Source organism: Phaethon lepturus, unplaced genomic scaffold (genome assembly GCF_000687285.1).
Source record: "Phaethon lepturus isolate BGI_N335 unplaced genomic scaffold, ASM68728v1 scaffold12087, whole genome shotgun sequence".
Classification (NCBI taxonomy): Eukaryota; Metazoa; Chordata; class Aves; order Phaethontiformes; family Phaethontidae; genus Phaethon; species Phaethon lepturus.
Genome location: NW_010552550.1, coordinates 35,506 through 49,696, shown reverse-complemented (window position 1 = coordinate 49,696; position 14,191 = coordinate 35,506). Strand labels below are relative to the sequence as shown.

The following is a 14,191-nucleotide window of genomic DNA, read 5'->3' as shown; positions in this document are numbered from 1 at the left end:
AACACAGATGAAGGAGGATCTGCAGCGCTTGCACCCTCCTCCCCTCTTTGCCATTTCTAAAAATGAATTTAGGACACTCACCGAGCGGCGTTAACCACCGCTACTTCTCTGGGGGCTGGATGTGTCCACCAAGAGGCATCAGGAAATGGTGAAAGCAAATAAACCTCTGGCGTGACAGCGATGACATTCCCAGAGCCTGGGGCAAATACAGATCAGGTCTGGCTGTACAACATGGGGTTTCAAGTACTTCGTGACAGCAAGAACCAAATATTCCTGTTCTGGAAAATCATCATCATTGGGCATTTAACAAATGCTTGTTAAAAGTACACATTTTTTTACAAAAAAACTTTAAATCCCCCCTCAATAAATGTCATTTGCTATTACTTTTCGTTTTCAGAAATAAAAAGAGTATGCTCAAGAGTACTTGAGTGATGTATTAGCTTGAGCTGCTCTCTAAATAAGCAAAGCCTCCAAGGGAATATGTTTTATTTGGTTTATGAGGGTTCACCTTGGCTCATGTTAAATCCCGCTTCCTCTAGCGGGGAGAATCTGCTCAAGTGCAAGGGTAAAAAAAATAAGTCACGAGAATGACTTCAGCTCGGACCCCGCGCTCCCTCGGTGGTGGCTGCGCGGGGGACGACGGTCCCTCCGTGCTGGCACCATGCCGGTGTGCCAGGAACCATCCCTGCCCCAGGACCCCACAGGGTTGCGGACGGCGAGCACTTGGCTCCCAGTTCTGCGTCTGTACGGGATAAGGGCAAATCTCCTACAAGACACACACACGGATAGAACGAGAGAGAATCCTTTTTTTTTTTTTTTTTAAAGTCCCAAACACACACAATACAAACCACCAAACCTCATAAGGGAGAAAACTTCCCCGAAGCCATACCCCTCCCCAGAACAAGCGTCTCCTGAGCCCCAGCCCCTTGCCCGTGCTGTGTCTCATGTTCCCAGCGCAGTGAGCCACCTCCTTACCTTTGCCTTCCCCCTTAGAAATTCCGTATGCGCTAATTTGTCCTGCAGATTGAGAGGCAATAACTTAATACCCCCCCTTTTGCTATTACGAGGTGCTATTTCAGCGCATGCTCCCTGGCAGCTGAAGTTTGTCTCCGGAGGAGCCTCCTGCGCTGGAGGTTCTCACTTTGGGCACCCAGTCCTGCGTGTGCGGGGCAGCCGCGGCTTCGCTCAGCGGTTAATCATTGCCGGCGCTCAGCAGAGCCCAGCAATCATTTATCCGAGGGAGTCACCGTCTCCTCCCATTCCCCGACGCCCTCCCTCCACCACCTTCTCTCCCTCTTCTCCTAGAGCCCTGCCCTGGCAATTTTTAAGTGACCACTGAAGTCCTCTGTAAGGTGACCTCCAAATTACTCTTTTTTTCTTTTTAATAGAACAATTAAATTTGGCATCAGCTATCATGTAATTCCTGCACTTTATCCCCAACTCTCCTCCCCTGCAGCCACATCAGGACCCCCACCACATGGAAGCAGGAGCTGCTCAGCAACACCTCACTCAACTCCACGTATAAAATGGCATTTGAATGCACCAAGACAGCTTTTTTGGAGAATGGGTGGGATAGAGAAACTCTTTTGTAAAAGACATACTTATGGCACACACAAGTATTTATTTGTGCAGGAAAAAAAAAAAAAAAAGAGGCAGAGGTGTCCACCCCAGAGCACTAGCGCAGAACGGACCCGAGCCCAGATCCCGTTCAGGCCACCGCGAAAGCGCTGCTGTAGTAACCAACCGGCGACCGCTGGCGCGTAGCGCGTTATTTCAGGCTGATTCCCAGAGACGATGAGGGTCCGTGATCGTACCGCTCGTCTGTCCATAACCCACCCACTTCTGAACCCACTGGCTGGCTGTAGCCCAGCTCTGTCGCGGTCAGTAAAAGCGGAGATATTTCTCAGTTCCGCCAAAAAATAACAATAATAAAGTCTCGGGGACCGAGCAACAAGAAGAGATCCAAACTGCTGCCTGTTCCCCATTTTAAAAGCTCAGGGAGGCCACAGGAGACGCGGAGGGTGGTTACTGTCACATCTAGGGTGCGTGGGAGGTTGCAGAGGGCAGTAGGAGAGGTACGCAGCAGGCGTTGGTTAGAAACCACGGGCACAGGTATGGCCTCACTCTATTTCTGCAGCTAATAGAGTAATTTATACCATGTGTTACTGAGATACACCGAGAGAGACTTTAGTGGGACATGCCAACCAAAAAAGAGAGCAGAAAGCTGTTGCTGAGTACAGCCTAGCAGTTGACGATCACCTGAATATAACTTCATCCTGTTTTTCTCTAACCTTTAAGGGCCCCTTTCTTTCAACACCGTGCCGGAAAAGGGAGAAACCAGCATCATTAAACAGCACCCGCCTCGAAGACTGCAAGTAAGGCGAGTTTGAAAAGCTCCCTATGAGTTGCTCTGATCGACCCCTTGACATGGGCTTTCTTGGAGATGTGGGCACAGTGGGGGAAACAAATATCCTGGAGCAATGCAAGTAGGATGTCCTATCTCTAGATGATCATCCCGAGATGAGCTTTACCACCAGCTCAAGTTTGATACCTGGGGCAGAGCGCGTACGTTGGCCACAGAGAGGTTATTTTTGGTTCATTAGCAGAAGGGAGAGGACTTTGCCTTCTAAGAACAGGCAAAGAGGGGCCAACACAGCCAGGCCCTGCCTTCACCCTCCAGCCTGACTCCACGGGCCATGCCTCACTGGCCAGCCCTCGTGTGCTATAGAGACACCCGACAGGGACACATGTCCCAGTGCTGGCCGTGAGGCCATCTCTCCTGTAACGACCCATTTTCCTTTGTGGTGTCTGGGTACCTGCAGCCAAATCTTAGTGCTCCCATGGGGCTAATGTGGCCACGACAGAGCTCTTCATAGAAGGGATCCAACTTGCATCATGTGGGGCTGGTGTTGGCTTTTCAGGCCAAATTTCCCATCAAGGGCCGGCACCATCTTAGGGGCAGAGACGGGTAAAGCAGACAGATGTGCTTTGCAGTAGGGGCCGGGTGAACATACAGAGCAATTATTTTAGGTTCCAAGAATTGCAATGCATGCTGTGTACCTACCCGTACCTTCACCTTCTCCCTTCAATAGCGCTGTATATACATGTGCACACACACACGTCTGTATATCCAGATATAGAGAAAGTTCTCCCCAAACAAGCATAACGCACCCTTGTTCACTCCTCCGTCATCTTCCTTTCCCCTTCCTGCACTTCACCTCCAAGCTCTGAAACCCGTGACTCTGCCTCACCTGGCAATTGGGTTTTTCTCCACACAAGAGTTATCACAACATTAACTAAAGCTCCAAAAATATATTTATATCCATATGATTTACTGCAAAGAAGGAAAGGAAACACCACCAGCATACCATGCCGCACAAGGGTTAGAGTTGCTATTTCATTAAAAAAAACGTGACAAGAAGCCCTCCACATGCGTTTTCTGTGCTGATATTTTTGTGCACCGACGCTTTTATACAATACAAAACTTGGGTGAGGCTCAGGCCATCGCACGCTCGCAGGGCTAAGCTGGAGCTGCCTTACCAGGGCTGTACAATACTTGCCGTGAATCAGGTTACGTAAAACCCAAACCCAGAGAAGCACGCCGCTTTCCGCGCTCCGCCTGCGTTCTCATTGCTTCTCCACACCCTCCCAAACCAGCCAGCAATACCTTCCGACTTCCCATCGCTTACCTGCTTGCTCTTTCAAGTGCAAAGCCATCAGTCTTTGGCCAAGATTGGGTTCTCCCTCCTTCCCTACGTGCCCACAGAGAGTCAGGGAGGGACACTGGGGAACACCAGGCTCAGCCCCACTCTGGATGCCCCAGAGCTGCAGCTCTCCCACTTTGCTCCTCAGATCTTTCTCCTGCAGAGCCCCAGCCTGAGGCTTTCAGCTGTGTTTCTTCTCTGCTGCTTGGCCCAGGCCTGGGGGCTCCAAAACAGAGAGCAAACAGAGCTGAGAGGAATAAAATCAGGCAGGAAAAGAGAACAAGGTGAGCAGACCCCTCCAAGCACAGGTGCAGTAGGGTGTCCTGCTCAAGGAAAGCTCAGCTGCTGGAAATAAACTCCGCTGCCCCCTGCTCTCGTTTAGGCAGGACTTTTAATTAGCAATTAAGGGCCAGTGTTGTATCTGCTGCTGAGACCCTTCTAAGAGAGCCCAGCTGGATGGGGCACATCAGCAGCCTAATTAGGTGGCTGGAGGGAGTCCTCAGCGGTTGGTGGTCGGGGACAAAGAGATGCAAACACAAACAACCCATAAAAGAGATGTATCTGCCCCGGCTGGCCACGTGCTTCTCTGTAGTGCAGCTACCACTGGTCATCTTCCTTCCCAGCCACATGTAGAACCCCTTGCAATTAGAGTCCTTGGGTGAACATCTCACCTCCCTGTGCTTCTCCGAGACCCTCCTGTTCCTCCCTGACTGCATCTCCACTCTCCCAAAATTTGGTGACAAACCCTCTGCACGTGACCCACAACAGCAAACCCTCTGAAGCAGAGGTGCTTTGCTCAAGCGTTCCTTGCTGTGATTAAGGTCTTTTTAATATAATAAAGAACAGAGGAGCTACCAGATGGGGTCAGCTGAAACCCGGGCTGTGGGTCTGGCCAAGATTGGTGGCTTCAGAGAGCACAGGTGGCCACCAACTCTTGAGTAATGTGTCCCTGGATTTGGTGGGAGGATGAGGCAGCAGCACCTGGAATGAGCCCAGCTACGCCCGGTGAACTGTCACATGGAATCGCGGCCTCATTTAAAAATCTCCTACCAGCACGTAATTTTTAGTCATTGATCTTATTTCCATTACGGCTGTATTTATGTATTATTAAAACACTGATAATACGCACTGTAGGACAATGACACCATTGATCCTACTCCGTGCTTCTGCCATTGCTGTTAGGGAGTGTAAAAAGCACCAGCAAAAGCCCTTTTCCCTGTGGGAATATTTTCAAGGACAGCAGAGCAGGATGATGTGGCCTTTTCAAGGACTTTTAGAGGATTTCAGACAGGGAGTATTTCCAGAGAAAAATCCTGTGAGGTTCACAAAGAGGAAGAAACCAGTCCATTTTCCACCCTGCGACACAACTTTAGCAGAAGCCTGAAACTTGGCTTCCCCGCCGGGCGCAGCGAGATGAGCCGATAGATGCAGGAGTCTGGCTGCTTGGTGGCATCTGGGAGCGATGCGCGGCCCGGACCGCAGCTTGTGGTGTCACATGCTGCCATCTAGTGCCATTTTTTAAGCTTCATATTCAGTTTTGTGGGGTTTTTTAATGCTAAAAGGTGTGAACCTGGCGTTCGGGGCTGACAAGGGATGCCTCCTTTGCATGATGCTGCTGACTTTTTTTCTCCTGCATTGATTTACGGGAGGCTTCAAAATTAGAGCTCAGGCTTTGGCAGCAGTTCAGTGCAGACAGCCAGAGGCATGTCACCCTTTATTAGACACTAGTTCATGTTCAAGGGGTTAATGATGTCCCACATAGAGTGTCAGTCAGTCAGGTCTTACTGATGAAGACGTTTGATGATGCTCCCCTTATTTTTGGGCTCCCTTCCTAGAAGGGGATGCTGGCAATATCAAGCCGTGGGATGACCCAGTACCATCTAAGTAGCTTGGCATGGTTGAAGGAGACAACTTAGGTCCTTGAGATAAAAATCCATGCTCAGAGCAGTCCGTAAAGCAAGTCTCTGCCCCCTTCCATTAGCCACCAGGAAAGGCACTTCGTACCATGTTCTGCAGAGAAAGGTTGTACTCGGACCAAATTAAAAGAGACTGGTTGGGTGGAGGGAACGGTGCTCTGGCTCTCGGGTATCCGGGATCTGCCCTCGGATGACGTGCTAGGAGACTTTAGATTAAATCATGATACCTCTCCGTGCTTCAGCTTCAACATGAAGGAATCTGGGTCAGGGTTTCTCTTTGCTCTGGTCTTGGCTGGAGCCTTGGGCACTGCTGAGGCTCAAAGACAAATACCTACAGGGATGAAACTAATGTCAAACTGGGATTTTGCTGCTTTGACTCTAATGCAGACATTCCCCCAGTTTTGTCCACTCCCGAAGCACCTAAGGAGATGTTAAACTCCCTGAGCATCTGCTAGAGATGCCGGTCTCCTTCCTGTATCCCAAGCAGCTGGGCCAGAATTGGAGCTGGAAAAATGTCACGGTAGTTTCATGTCAGGTTTTATGATTGCGTGGAACAAGCAATGCTGAATATTACAAATATTGGACTTGCAGAGGCTTGAACCTGCTGGCCCTCCACGAGCAATCGCTCCTGCGAAACCCTGGAGTCAGCAAGAAGGGGCTGCAACACCAAAAACGAAGGTAAGGGCATGGGTTGAGCTCCATGCACGGGTCATTGCCGGCTGCAGGCTCTCGTGCGTCGGGCACCCCGAAGAGCAGAATTCAGTGCTCTCTGTGTTCCCGTCCCTGGCTGAGCCCAGGAACTGGCTGAAACACCGGTGTGGGGGCGAAAGGCTACAAAACAAGGGGAAAAGTTTCTGAATCTCCAGCATGATAGTTCCCTGGATGAGGCAGATCTGCTGAGCCAGGTCCTTAAATATCTTTGAGGCTAAAGGTTTTGAGGACCATTTTTTTTAAATGGCTGAGCAACTAGAACACCCATCGCTTGCAGTCGGCGAGGAGAGGCCCGCGAGGGCTGTGTGCCGTAAACACCTCCTGCAACCCCCAGCGTGCAAGAGCGGCTCCTCCCTTCGGATCATGAGATTGCCTTGGACAGCCGACTCAAAGCAGTAACACCTCGGGGGGCAGAAGCACGTATACGTTGTTTTAATGAAGATTTTTTTTCCATCATGCCCCAGAGCTGTGAGATAAACTGCAAGCGCAGTGGAAATCCGTGATAAATTTCTGCAAGTTGGCTGCGCCGGGAGACGCTCGCTGCCTTTATCCGGGGAGCGCCCGAGGGGCCGGGCGTGGATTTGCCAGCTGGTGGCTGTTCCTTTCTCTTTCAGAAAATGCAGGTGTATTTATTTATGTTTTTAAACACCTTACAGGCTCTGGAGAAGAGGGGGCAAAGCCTGAGATACCCTCCTGGCAGGCGGCAGCACTTGCACAAGCTGCAGATGCTGGACTTGACCCGCAGGCGCCGAGAGGTAATGCTGAGATGGATTTGGGAGAGGCTGGGGGTTCCCCTCTTGGAGGTGGGTCTGCCCATCCCTCATGTCTCTCCCGTGGACCAAGAGGCTTAGAGCCTCTTGCTGGGAAGAGCGAATGAAGCTTTCCTGGTGGTTTAGGCAGAGGCGAGGTGGGGACCATCCCCGGGGTCCCCATGATCAGTAATTACTTCTGATTTTTGCAACACTTTGCCCTCGTTTGGCCGTGGCCCATGGAGAAACCAAAAAATCCCTGTCCGGGTCGTGTTCTGTCACATACCCAGTTTGGCAAATACCATTTGCCCTGGTTAAACTACCCAACTGTGTAATTATTTTCAGTGCCAGCCCCCTAATGATATGCCACGTCGAGCTGTTAAAACGTGTTCGCTCCTCTGCTGCTTGTGTTGACAACTCATTTGCAAACCCAGGCAGAGCTGAAGCGAAATCTCCACAGGGAAGCGAAAATCAATAAACAAAAAACCAAGGAACTGAGCCCGAAGAAAGTCCTTGACAGTCTCCAGAGAGGCAACAGCGCCAAAAGCCGAGACCTTGTCCCTGCTGAGCACAATCAGCATTTTCATGGAGATAACCATGGTAAGTAGAATAATTTTGCAAGGAGATGTAAAACTTGCCAGCCTCTTAAGTGTCATCAGAGAAGTTTCCCTATGGAAGCTGCTTCCACTGCTCCATCTCCTGCAGTGACATGGTGCAAGTTCAAAAGACCTGAGAGGGGAGAAGGCTGGAAGATATGTTTGTAAGGAAAAGCGTTGGGATGCCTTAGGACAGGACGCAGGTCTCTGGGCTGCTTCTGTGATAGCATCCAAATAGACCTGAGTAGACATGAATTAAGAGCCATGGGGGGCCATAGGGGCATAAAACCAAAGTCCTCAGGGCCAAGCCCCTGCAGGAGCAGGTTCCTGCAGGAGAGTCTTAGGTTGTCTCATGTGTACCCTGCACAGCAAACTGAGCATGAGGACAGAGGGTGTCCCTGGGGTCCCATGTCCTTGGAGAGTCAGAGGGTCCATCAGCCAAAAGCATCCCAGGAGGTCAGCGTAGAGACCGCTGCACAAATCAACATAGATGGGCTGGATAGATAGCTGAAGCTCCACCAACACGATGGCCAAAGTGGTGAAGGAGAAGATAACGGAAAACAACTGCCTGAAGATCAACCTTTAGGCCAGGTTTTGCCCTCTGCCCCAGCATGGGACACCTCCTGCCTGAGGCCGGGGCGTGCTCATGGGGATGTAGGCTGCGGCAATGGCGCAGCCGTCACCCTGGCAAGGTTGGCAGTCGCCAATTAAAACGTGCCCTGCCAGCTTCCCTCCAAGCACGAGACATGAGTTACTCTGGCAGAGTCTCCACTGCGACATGCGTCCATCCTCAGCTGGGGAGCTGAAGCCAAGCCCCAGTCCCACACTGACCCACAGACTGCCCCGGGCAGGCGCGGGGCTGGTGCCTTCCCGGAGGGAGCGCAGAGCTGAACTGCTGGGAGCTGCAGTCGTCAGTGGGTACACAACCGCGTGGTTCCCCAGCAAAATGTACCAGGGCACATGGCGCAAACAGCCAGCTCAAATCTTCAGCTGGGGTCAAGCAGGGTGGGCTTCAGAAGAGCTCTCCCACTGCATATATTGATTATATCTCAATTTTTTCTGCTCTGGAGGAAGGAAGTGTGATGTTCCCTTGCAGCAAAAGGGAAACCAGGGTGATTTGAGATCACCAGTTATTTTCAGGGACCTTGTGAGACTGTTTTTTAGGAGAACCATCAGCTCGTTTCTCCCCCTGGACATGCATGAGGGACTGAAGGACGGTACCCACATACATTTTGAGGTCTTCAACCTTGCAGTAAGGCTTCTCAGGAAGAGCCCCTTGGGCACATTGGGAAGCTGGAACCAGGCTCAGCAGGAGAAAGAAATGGAGAATGAGCTGCTTGAGCCACAGCTGCCACAGATTTGCTCCTGGCTTCGTCATTGCATGGTCCACCAATATGCTGCATTCATATGCACGGTGTAGCTTCTGGACTCCTGCCATCCTTAAATGACCATGGGGTAAATGTCACAGTCACGGAGGTTACTCAGTTTTTAGGTTAGCTTTTATACGGAAACCGCTTCCCGCTGCCCAGAGCCAGGCAGTTTCCATCACAGACTTGCGTCCCTCTGGGTGATACGTAATTAAGGTGAGATGTTCCCGGTTAGATGGTTTCCAGCCGTGGCTCTGTCCAACTTTCAACGTCTGATGTGAAAACGCATCAGGTGCGATCCGTTTAACGGCAACAGATCTCGGCCTCTCCTGGGCATGGTGTCCTGCGGCAGCCCGCGCCGTAGCGCAGGAGGGAGCGCGGCACGGTCGGCGTGATGCCAGCGAACGCTGAGCAGCGGCTTTTCGTTCCCCCCGCACGCTTCGAGGACGGGCGAGCAGCAGGGATGGACGTAGCAGACATCTGGAGGGCTGGGCTGTGGGGCTCGTGACCCTGATCCGAGCTTTGGGGCGCTGGCTGGTGCAGGCTGGCGGAGCCGCCGGGGAGGTTGGAGATGCCAGGGCGCACGAGGCGAGCTCGCTGTCCCTAACGAAGGGGCGATCGAAGCGAATCTCAGCCGCCACTTCGTACTGACGTCCCCGAGGCACGGACCCAGTACTGCTTTGCTTGCGCGTGACAACTTTCGGCACAGGCTGGAAACATATAACCAAAGGTAAAAATGCTTAAACCAGTGAAAAACTTGTCTGCCAGTTAACTTTCACCCGGAGAAAGTGGAACAGACTTGGCCGCTCCCATTCCCTCGTGTTTCTTCACCTCAGCTCTCTTCTGCTTGGGGATAAAACCATACTGCCTCTTGCCAGACTGTATAATTTCACCAAATATAAAGCTGAGTGTATTATACCTGGCCCTGCCCAGCCCCAAGCGTGGGGTCTGGTCTTGCAGGGATCTCTCAGGATCTTCTTCACATGCCCCCAGCTGCCCATAACCATTTCCAGCTCAGCTTTAGGGGACTGGGCATGCAGCTCTGCAAAATCATGATTTCTTTTTTTTTTCTTCCTCCCCAAGGAAACACATGGGATGGAAGACTCACCAGCCAGCACGATGGGGCTGAACTTTCTCCAGGCAAGAGCGGGAAGGTTGACCTGTGGTTCTGCAGGGAGTCGCGGACGAGGGATCTCTTCTGGGACACCTCCAGCACAGGCTCCGAGGAGTGGGAAAGGGAAGAGAAGATCTACCGCAAACCTACACTTGTGAGAACCAAGACAGAGAGAGTTTCTCTCTTTGATGACTTCTTTGATAAGGACTTCTAGTGGCATGGCTTGGGGCGAGAGGGACGTGCCGAAGAAACCAGCCCAAGCTCTGGCGGGGCTGAAAACCCCCAGCTGGATGGACTGAGGGTGGAGACATGATGTTCATAGTAAGCGGCATTTCTGGGAGCGTGGGCCAGTGGAAAGGACAGCTGGAAATGAGGAGATCACTGACATGGAATGAATCATGACTCTTTGGGTTGTGTGGCTGAATCAAAATATCTGGGGAAAAAATGGCTTGGACCAAGCAACAATCAAGTGGGGGTGGAGGGAAGAGGAGGCGGCTGTCAAAAAAAAAACAAGCAGAAGCTGGAAAATATTCTGGGTTAACCTCAAATATTAAGTTCCAACTGAAATTAAATGTTTTGCTTGCCTTCAGGTTACTCAAGCTTTCTGTTTAACCTGTTTTTTAACCTTATATCCTTTCCTAAACCACAAAAACCCAGTTCAAAATGCAAGGTAAAATGATTCATTTAGGAAATCTTTAAAACAAATATTCTGGCATTTCTAAAATTCCTTTTTGACTTTTTTGAGAATTTCTCTCCTCGCCTGCCCTGGACACTTAATTACATCCGCTTTCTTCAGTACTAACCTACAGTTTTATGATTAATCTTCTAAAAAGCTGGCTTTCATTCCCTTGCCTTCTCTGTTCAGGGTTCAGTGCTGCACAGTGAGTGGAAGCTGAGGGATGTCCAGCATCTCCTGCCGTCACGTACCCCAGTGGTGCAGTGTGCTGGTCGAGGCTGCTGCATCTGCCGGGAATTTGGTCAGGCTGCCCTGTTGCAGCCTGACATTACCAACTATATTGAAAAAGATGGTTATATGAAGGGTACCAGATCTATCAAAGAGAGACATGTGGTTTCCATCTCCCCAAATCTGTATTTTTTTGGTAAAATTATCTGCTTTTCCTTATAAAATCATTTATTATCTGAGAGAGAACTTCACTCAGTTCTCCTGGCTCCTACCTGGCTGTCTTTGTAGGTCTGTAAAGGCCACCGCAGTAAAGGTGCATCGTCTTTGTGGGAACACAGTAAGTCATTCAAGCACATATATAAAATGATTCCCTGGGATTTCAGTTACGCTTCTTATAGTTATTTTAATGTGACAAATGGAATATGTGGGGGATCGGTGCTATACAATGGAGGGAGAGAGGCCACCACCAGCCCTGGCCCCAGGAAAAAGACCTGCCTGATTCCCAGCATCAATTTTACCTCTGCTTGAAGTTGCAGAGCTGATGAAGGGCATTAATGCTTCCCCGTACGTCCTGCTTTCCACTTGGTCTCTCTAAAACCTACCCAAGGGTCAAATATCTTCAAATCAGCCCGTTGGCACAGGACAGGGACTCCAGGAGCAACGAATACGATTATCATCACAGCAACTTTCATTTCCTTCAGCTGGAAATCTTATCCTCTTGTTTTTCAAGTCAGGACATCCAGAACAACTAGATCTGGAGTCAGTTCTCGGTTACCCAGGACAGTGCAGGGTCTGGGTGGCTCAGGGCAGAAGAGGCACAGCCTGCGTCACTCTCCAGAGCCTGCGCTACCTTCCGCAAAGAGGTTTTGGATGTGTCTGCACTGCACCCTCAGCTTCCTGGATCGCATAGCCAGGAAAAGAGCAGGAGACACAATTTTACACGTATTTAGGGGAATTAGACACCCAGGGCAGACTCAGTTTCAATGATATGTAGCTATGTGTCTCTCTTTATTGAAAATCCCCGGCAGAACAGGAGCTGGGAAACACAGCCAAAGCCCCGAATCAAAGCTGGAGCCTCCAGCACGGCGGCCCAGCACTGAGCTTCTCTGTCCTGGTTCCACCTCTCTCTCTCTTGTTGACATCCCTAATGTACAGCCCATTACAGCATGTCTACGTGCTTCGTGGAGAAAGCAGCTCTTCGGAGAAAGCCCACATGCCATGCGTGATTTCACTGAAAAGCCAAGAAACCAACACAGAGAAGGAGGAAGAGGAGAACTGATTTTAATGAGAAAGGAGAACTGCTTGTGGCTAATGAGTCCGTGTTTGGAGTCTGTGTGTTCTGAAAACGCCCCTGAGAACTTTGCTGATAAACATGGTCATCGTGTGTGAGCTGGAAATATTGTGAGAGCTTTGAATTTGATGTTGAGGGTATGCTGAAAAGGTCAACGGTTTAATGGGCTGGAACAATTAATCTGGCACTTGTCTATACACCTGTCCTCTTAATGATGTGACACATCTCCCTTCTGTGTTCCCATCTGTCAACAATTAAGCTATAATTGGCGGAAATGCAATTTATCTCAGATAGAGCTGATTAGTTTTCCAATAATCATGTTGCCAGCACTGGGGAAGAGTGCTGCCCACGGAGAAAAGTGCGTGGACCGGTCGATCCATATCACAAACTGTGCAGAGAAGAGACTCTGAGTATTAATTTATCAGTTTACAGTGTGCACAATTTGCTCTTATGGAGGTGATAAAACCAGAAAACCCACTTTCTACTTCTGATGCTCAAAATTGTTTGACTGTGCTGCTCTCAAATTGCATTAATTCATCATAACCTGTAGAGAAGCAGATGGCAACTCATCCTCTTCTCATGTTTTCTAAGATCCTTTCCAGAGGATGGAAATGAAAATGTTTTCTCTATTACTAAAGGTGAAACTTAGACTTTTCTACAAATTACAGAAGGTGGAAAAAAACCCTGTAACGCATGTGCTGCAACGCAGCAAGGAAGACTTTACAGAGCTGTTTTTCTCTGAATAGCTCCCAATTCCAAATGCTCGATATTAGCTCATCACTTGGAGGCTGAGTCATTACAGCCAACTACGGAGGGGATGAAACTTGCCGCTCAACGTAACTGAGCACACACACAGCTTCAACCTACGTCACGCGCCACAGAAACCAGCGTGGTTTTGTTGGTGGTATGAACGTAGCCAGAGGAACCCAAGTTCCTCCAGCTCAGGTTTAGCTGAACCGGTTTTGCTGAAATGTTAAACCAACATGATAATGCTCAGCCTGAAGCAGACAACTGAGCGGCGGAAAGTCAGAACCAGCGGTCAGTGTCTGGCAAAACCATTAGCAATTAAGTGTACAACTTATATGAGGAAATGCCAATGAACCTTACCCCTGTATTTAAAAAAGCAGGAAGGTGTTTCAGAGACCTTGCAGCCGGGTTTGCTGTAACGTCTCAGTTATTGTTCCCGAGGAGAAAAATGATTCACTTATGCTCAGTAAAGGAGGTGTTAGGTAAAGGAAGTTGAACAAAGCCACGCTGTAACTGGATCTCATTGCGTAGTCTGGATTAATGTGATTTTCTAACCTTCCCAGGCTCTGTCCCTGCTGGTGCTCAGAGTATTCGACCTCCTCAGGAATGCAGGTTTTCAGCATCATACAGCATCCTCCCTTCCCCAACACAGGCACACATTCAAAAGCAGACAAAACCCCACCGTCAAAGGCACTGGGATATATCCACTAACCTTATTAAACCCTTTATCTACCCTGCCTCACCGGAAGGTGTGTGACAACTGGGATTGCTTCCATCTGCTTACACAAAGCCTCGAGAGGGAAGCGCCCAAGAACATTGACTTGAGCAGCTCTCTTTCAGGCTGTACATGAAGATTAAAGTATTATCATCGGCTTGAAAAATATCAACCGTGGCACGTTTTGGTTTGTCTAACTAGGTATCCCCAGACTGCGGCACAGTAGCACAGCCCTAAACCTCTTGTTTTCCAATGCTGGAAACAGCGATTAAGCCCTTACGGTTTCCAGCTTGCTTTAAATAATTCCTGAGCAAGGTCAAGAGATGGCACAAGGGTCCCCTGATGAATAAAGCGGAGGGAGGCAGCTCTTGTTTCTC

At 49.9% G+C, this 14,191-nt stretch overlaps 1 protein-coding gene across 1 annotated transcript; it reads left to right on the top strand.

Moving 5' to 3' along the window:
- The first annotated feature begins 587 nt into the window (after window positions 1-587).
- Window positions 588-10,371, top strand: LOC104623998 (chromosome unknown open reading frame, human C14orf105). Its single transcript, XM_010291246.1, has 6 exons — window positions 588-744; window positions 2,299-2,375; window positions 6,212-6,298; window positions 6,988-7,086; window positions 7,515-7,680; window positions 10,127-10,371. The coding sequence occupies exons 1-6, from the start codon at window positions 588-590 to the stop codon at window positions 10,369-10,371; spliced, it is 831 nt and encodes a 276-aa protein (XP_010289548.1).
- Window positions 10,372-14,191: the final 3,820 nt, after the last annotated feature.